The 7,500-nt window shown below is 46.0% G+C and overlaps 1 protein-coding gene across 1 annotated transcript in view; it reads left to right on the top strand.

Annotated features, from left to right (window-relative positions):
• mmp15b (matrix metallopeptidase 15b) overlaps positions 1-7,500 on the top strand; it is a 30,141-nt gene that overhangs the window by 12,133 nt on the left and 10,508 nt on the right. Inside the window, exons 2-6 of the mRNA XM_084052527.1 lie at positions 1-7; positions 324-446; positions 782-1,089; positions 5,308-5,469; positions 5,965-6,161. The exon at positions 1-7 is cut by the window's left edge and continues 142 nt beyond it. Of these exons, the coding sequence (XP_083908653.1) occupies positions 1-7; positions 324-446; positions 782-1,089; positions 5,308-5,469; positions 5,965-6,161 (797 nt within the window). The remainder of the gene's footprint in view (positions 8-323; positions 447-781; positions 1,090-5,307; positions 5,470-5,964; positions 6,162-7,500) is intronic.

Here is a 7,500-nt window from a genome sequence, read left to right as displayed (position 1 = left end):
CTGTCAAGTACGCTAGCTCCTCGCTTTTGTGAAGGATTCTTGAAACCTTTGTTAGAGCAAGACACATTGAGTCGATTCACTCTTGCTCTGGGACTCATCAAATATATTCCAGCTAGTCATTTGCGGACTCACCCAAAACGGATGTTTTTGTTCCCAGGGTTTAAAATTTGCCTACGTTCCCATTTAGGTCCCAAACCACGTTTTAAGAAATGCTGACTTACTGAGCTAAATCAAACTGTTTTGCAGTTCTACTGTAATATGTATATTTTCTGCACTATCCTCATATATCCTTGCCTTCACCCTCCCCTCTCCCCTTCGCACAGAGCCATGAGGCGACCCCGCTGTGGCGTTCCTGACAAGTTCGGAGGTCAGATTAAAACCAATGTGCGGCGGAAACGCTATGCCCTGACCGGACACAAGTGGAACAAGGGTCACCTCACTTACAGGTAAAAAAGTTTCTCTAAGTATATAGGTGGCTGCATCGATATGTGTGAAAATGACTTTGTACTCTCAACAAGATGTGAAATTCGAATTAGGTATTTGTATTGATAGTGTTGTCAATAATCCATATGCCACCATGGGAAATGGGTATAATCTAACAAAAAACTAGACAATTCTTTTTGGATTTACGTAATCTTGACCAAGACTTGATACTGATAATATGTGTTTGTTAGCTTTTTGTGTTCCTGTGGGGTTACTGTGGTTAGGGAATAATAATACTCCAGTTGGACAGCTTTGCTTCTCTAATTCTATCTCTCTTCCCCACTTTCCCTGCCTCTAGTATCCAGAACTACACACCTAAGATTGGAGAGTATAACTCATATGAGGCCATCCGGAGGGCCTTCAAAGTCTGGCAGAAGGTCACCCCTTTGACCTTTGATGAAATCCCCTTCCAGGAGATCAAATACGGCCGCCGCAAGGAGCCTGACATCATGATCTTCTTTGCCTCGGGTTTCCACGGGGACAGTTCTCCGTTTGATGGAGAAGGAGGGTTCCTGGCTCATGCCTACTTCCCTGGGCCTGGGATGGGAGGTGACACGCACTTCGACTCGGACGAGCCATGGACCATCGGCAACCAGAACCTGCAAGGTAGGAGAAGGTGGCGTCCCCCACACAGGCAGTGAGTTTTGTACCATAGATATGACTTGGCATGATAATTAACAAGCTCCTTCAACTGAAAAGACTTCGGAGAGTTGACATGATTTGAGTGCTTGCGCTTTGTTGCGCTTAGCTGTGCTGAATAAAGTTTTTAGTTCAACTGTCGCGCTACAGAGCAGTGCAAAACCTAATGCTCTGCTGGGTCGTTATAATTCATTGCAAACAGCTGTCTCTACTGCCCTCCAACCCCAAACATGCATTCATTTTAAACAGTCTTTTCCAATTTCCTCCGCAAGGCTAACTGAAGTTGGCGCAGCCCAGTCAGCTACATCATCTCTCATTTGTCAGGCTCCTCTCCTCAGCTTACCTCCATTAAACTTCAAAGTCTGTGCACATTGACATCACATGGCCCTCGCCCCAAAACGGTGCCTCCAAGTGGCTCTAAAATGTACCCCCTCTAAGTAGCCCTGAGCATTACATGAACATATCCTTGTGCATGAAAGAAAGCACACGCACACTCACAAACACACACACACACACACACACACACACACACACACACACACACACACACACACACACACACACACACACACTGTATACACCTGTGCGCACACACATACACATACACGCTCAGTGAGTCAGTAGATGACAGGGCAGGAAAGCCCATTGTCACCAAATACCCCCTGGGCAACATGGTTAATGGTTGAACAACCATTGACAAGAATAAGGGACAGAAATGGGGATGTGTGTGTGTGTGTGTGTGTGTGTGTGTGTGTGTGTGTGTGTGTGTGTGTGTGTGTGTGTGTGTGTGTGTGTGTGCGTGCGTGCGTGCGTGCGTGCGTGCGTGCGTGCGTGCGTGCGTGCGTGCGTGTGTGTGTATGGGATTAGGTACACATGTGCAACTCTGCTTCATTTTCTGTATAGCGTGAGTGTGTGTGTGTGTGCGTGCGTGCGTGCGTGCGTGCGTGCGTGCGTGCGTGCGTGCGTGCGTGCGTGCGTGTGTTTGTGTGTCGGAATAGGTACATATGTGTGTGTGTGTGTGTGTGTGTGTGTGTGTGTGTGTGTGTGTGTGTGTGTGTGTGTGTGTGTGTGTGTGTGTGTGTCTGTGTGCTCTCCAGTGTGTGGGAGGTGTTGCAAGACAGATCACAGGGACAGTGGAATTCCACAGTAAGTGGGAGTGTGTCCCACTCAGGGAGATCAGTAGACTAGACCCATTGTTACAGTGCACTGTTCTTTTTTTTCTGCTAACGATAGGAACCCACCAGGCGCGTAAGCATACGCTGATTTTCTTCCGCTCCATGTTAATGAATGCAGCCGTTCTCACTGGCCGCACACAGACGTTCCACTCCACTCACAAACGTTTGTCTGCGGCCATTCTCATTGAAATGCATTGACCACACGACACGTCCCGCTGTGGCCAGCGCAAACCTCCGTGCACATTAAAATATCTTCACTTGAAAATGGGGCAAAATGTATATTTCTTAGTAGAGAGAATGTATAATAAGCATTTGTCGAGTGTTTTTGTACTTTCTGCTGACTCATTGCCATTGTCAGTGAATAACTTTATCTTTTAAACCAGTTGACGCACAATGTTCTTGAACAACCTCTATGAAACAGATATCCCGTCTGCCTGACAAAACCACCTCTACGCCAACTGTATGACACATTGTCATGAATGCGCCTCTAAACAGCTGATGCATTGTAGGCCAATTGCAGCAGAAGGTCACCACCCTTCATAGGACAGAGCTAATCACTGGAAAAAGCCTGGCCAATCTCGATGAGCTGCTTTTGGCTGTTATTGGCGTTCATAATGCTTGAAGCCTGATTTGTACTCCAGGCTTGTAGATCGTCTCTTGTCAACAAGTGACACCGTCGTACAAATTATGCTTTAGTGTGCATTTCCTTGAGCAGGATTCCCCTTCATTGCTAATGAATCAGCTATGAGTCGGGCTAAATGATCTGACAAAGCGAGAGAATAGATTGTGGATGGCAGCAGGGAGTGAGTGTCCAGGCAACCTGCAGTGAGCATTGTGGTATTTTCATTAAATAGAGTGTGAGAGAGACAGATAAAGACAAGGAAAGGGCATCGGATATGTTGGCTGTTCTCCCAGCTTCTCTAAGATGTTTGAAGTTTTCCTCACCTTTTTTTCTGCCAAGTCAAATGGTTGTCACAGTTACCTCACAAAGCCTTCTTTCTCTATCTTACGCACACTCACTCTTTTCACCTCTCTCTCTATTTCTCTCTCTCTATTTCTCTCTCTCTCTCTCTCTCTCTCTCTCTCTCTCTCTCTCTCTCTCTCTCTCTCTCTCTCTCTCTCTCTCTCTCTCTCTCTCTCACTGTTAGCTGTGGCTTAGCAAACCATGAGGATATTCATGTGACTCTAAAATTAACCTGGAGGGCTGAGAGGGAGATAAAGTGTGTGTGTGTGTGTGTGTGTGTGTGTGTGCACGCGCGCGCGTGTGTGTGAGAGAGAGAGAGAGACATAGACAGAGACAGAGACAGAGACAGAGACAGATAGAGATAGAGACATGGGGTAAGAATGTAAAATGACAAGCATCCGGAGCATCTCTCCTTCTCTCATGTGGAAGGCAAGGGATGACATCACCTAGTTCTAAGCCATGGTGGAATGATGTCACAGACACATGTCCATTCGACCAATCAGCATCAGCCCACGGTTCAGACAGAATGTCCAGCAGGTCAAAGGTCAATTAGAGCAGGGCCAGGAAACAAAAGAAGCACTGACCGAGGGGAAGTACCCAGCAGTCTGCTGGCCCTGCTACAGAGATGACCCATAGGAATGGTTCAGCGAAATCTAAAGGAATTTTCCTTTTTTACTGCTGTTTTTGGCTTTTTTCATATTGCCGTCCGCAGGAAGTCTTTTGTGAGAGAGGGAGTTGACATGGCGGTCAGTGTGTCACAGCTGCATGCCATGCCTTGTCGCCATGTTAATGCATAATTGTCGCTGTGGCAACAGACAACAGCAGCCTTTGATTGGATAGAAATGTATGCGCAAAAAGCCACGATTAGTATCGGTAAATGATTAGCGTGTCTGTCTATGATGCATTTCTCAGATACGTGGAGATAGGAAAAGGGCCTTCACTGGCACATTCTTGGACATTAATTCCAAGGACTGGGACCATGTTTCTGCTGACTGTAGCATATGCAGTTTTAAACTGTGTTTTTGATAAGACAAACATATGTGTATACACACACGCACACGCACACGCACACGCACACACACACACACACACGCACGCACGCACACACACACACACACACACACACACACACACACACACACACACACACACACACACACACACACACACACACACACTGGGAGCACTGGGAGCTGGGAGAGGGAACTGGGTATAGAGATTATAGTAGATATGTGGGAAGATATCTGGAACAAGAAAAAAAACTATCTGTAATCGAACCAGGGCATTGCATCTCAAAATACTACACAAAGTGCATTTATCACCTGATCGTCTCTCCAAATTTAAACCTGCTACCTCTCCATTGTGCCCTAAATGTAAAATAAATTCTGGCAGCCATACACACTGCCTTTGGTACTGTCCCATATCGCAAGAATATTGGGAAGCTGTCCTGCATGAGATGAAGAACATGTTAGGAACTGAACTTGAACTGGATCCAGTATCACTTCTCCTAGTCCTCCCCAGTATGCACATTATTAATGATCATCGCAGAAAACTGTTTAATGTTTTGACATTCTGTGCAAGGAAAACCACATTACTTCAGTGGATCTCCTGTTAGGCTCCCACAATCTCAAGCTGGCATAGGATAATAATGAAGCAAATACCATATGGTCTCACTACTTGTCTAGTGCACTCCAAGACAGTTGATTTAAGCAAAATGTGGAAATCCAGTCTAAAGCCTTTATATAGGGCATATGGGATGCTGGAGTCTGGCCATGGTGATATTGCAATAGCGGAAATTATGGTACTAGTACCATAATTTAAGTACTGTGGATGTGTATTTTTGTTTGTGTTTACTTTTTTTTCTCCCTTTTCTCTGATTATGCTGAGCTATGTGGTGTTGTGTTGAACTGTATTGTATTCTTCCTGGTTTGTGGTACTTTGAGTGCAGAACATTGCAATATTCTCTCTTATGTTCTTCTCTTCTCCAACTCCCTCCACCCACATTTTTTGTCTCTCCCTTCTCCCTCTATTCATCCATCCATCCAGGTAATGATCTGTTCCTGGTAGCGGTCCACGAGCTGGGCCACGCCTTGGGTCTGGAACATTCCAACAACCCACTGGCCATCATGGCTCCGTTCTACCAGTGGATGGAGACGGATGACTTCCAACTGCCAGAAGATGACCGTCGGGGGATTCAACAGATCTACGGTGGGTTTGGGAGAGGCCTTTGAGGACACTGTTTACAAACATGCTCTCTCTCTCTCTCTCTCTCTCTCTCTCTCTCTCTCTCTCTCTCTCTCTCTCAACACACACACACACACACACACACACACACACACACACACACACACACACACACACACACACACACACACACACACACACACACACACACACACACACACACACACACACACACACACACACACACACACACACACGACTTGCACAGAAGCTCTATACTAGAGGTGAAACAGTGTCTTGATATTAGTCTTTTTCATCATTTTTCAAAAAAGTTTTTTTTTTAATTAAATGTTTAATGCAGCCACTGTACTACTGCCTGTTGAGTGTTGACATAGATAATGTCATGCTGTTTTGTGTAAAGCACATGGAATTGCCTTGTTCTTGAAATGTGCTATAAAGATAAACTTGCTGTGCCTTGCATTGCCATAGATGTCTGACCAGCCCTGCTTGTAACAACAGGTCTACTAGACAGCAGCCCTACTCAGGCCCTGCCCACAGTGACCCCCCGTCGCCCGGACCCTCGGCCCCCGCAGACGCCCCCCCGCCACCCCGACAGGCCCAGGACCACTGACAGACCGGACCACTACGGCCCCAACATCTGCGAGGGGAACTTCGACTCGGTCACCATGCTCCGAGGAGAGATGTTTGTATTCAAGGTAAGGGATGCAACGCACAAGGTCTTGCAGACATGCAATTCTTTTGAATAAGGCATTAAAGAACAGAGAAGAGAGCAGCTTGTGTGTCCTCGCGTTGACCTGTGGTGGATTCTTCTACAGAGAAACTGTTGACTTGAGTATATAAAACATCACAGAAAATCTGGTGTGCGGTTACGTTACCTTACCGCACTCTCCAGGATTGCCTGCGGTGCCTTTCGAGCAGGTGTGTGTCTGACCGATGCCTGTTTTCAATCAGGTCCTCACTGGTTGTAAAACAGCAGGCATGCTGTCTTTTATGGAACGGAACGCTGTTAAAGGGGCGGGGTGCGGCCACTTGTGACTCTCAGGTGTGTGTCTTTAAAACCCCCTGGTCCCACACAAATCCTTCATATGAGCCGTGGCAGCAGTAAGCTATTAGCTGGGCTTTACCTCCACGGGAAGTATAAAATTCTCGGCCAATACATAAGCTAGTCATGTGGCCCTGGTCCTTGTGTGCTGGATTTTGGCTTTGAGGGACTTTTTTGTGATTACATGACCCTTGGTTGTCCCTGCATGTCTGCAGAGTTCAGAGACTCTGGAGATGACACAGCAGTGTCAGTGAAGTTCTCTTTAAAACTATTAATGCTGAAAGTAAGTTCACTGTCTTTTGATGTAAAAAAAAAAACATTTCTTATCTCTACTCTAGAAAGAAATGATTGATAATGACTTGACATTTCTGAAGTGAATTGTGCTTCTAAGTTATTTTCGGTCGTTTTTATTTGTTTGAACAAGGAGTAAACTAACTCTATGGCACTATGATGTGTTTTGCGCTAGACTGTGTCTGTATCTGTACCCACTGCGGTGGGTATCTGTGACAGAGGTCAAAGGAGGTGTCCAGTGCTGGCAGCACTGAACAAAGAGATTGTGTTCTGATATGACAGAGCAGTAGACAGAGAATATCAAGACCGCAGCCCGCTGTCATTAGTGCATATTCACTGTGGATGGACCTTGTCTCAGTCAACGTTGGCTGAGAAATCTGTTGTATCACCAGACTCCATCTAATAACATCTCCTATCAGTGTGTGTATGTGAGTCTGACATTGAGCGGTAGTGCCCACGCTTGGCTTCTTCCACACAGAAAAATATGTATTTGTATGTTTCCAAATATACCAAAATGTCCAAAGCTAACTAACTACCCATCAATACAGCGTGTGTGTGTGTGTGTGTGTGTGTGTGTGTGTGTGTGTGTGTGTGTGTGTGTGTGTGTGTGTGTGTGTGTGTGTGTGTGTGTGTGTGTGTGTGTGTGTGTGTGTGTGTGTGTGTGTGTGTGTGTGTGTGTGTGTGTGTGTGTGTGTGTGTGT

This window comes from Gymnoscopelus microlampas (assembly GCF_963454915.1).
Source record: "Gymnoscopelus microlampas genome assembly, chromosome: 1".
Lineage (NCBI taxonomy): Eukaryota > Metazoa > Chordata > Actinopteri > Myctophiformes > Myctophidae > Gymnoscopelus > Gymnoscopelus microlampas.
The sequence above is the reverse complement of the archived record's forward strand: the minus strand, read 5'-3'. Positions and strand labels throughout refer to the sequence as shown.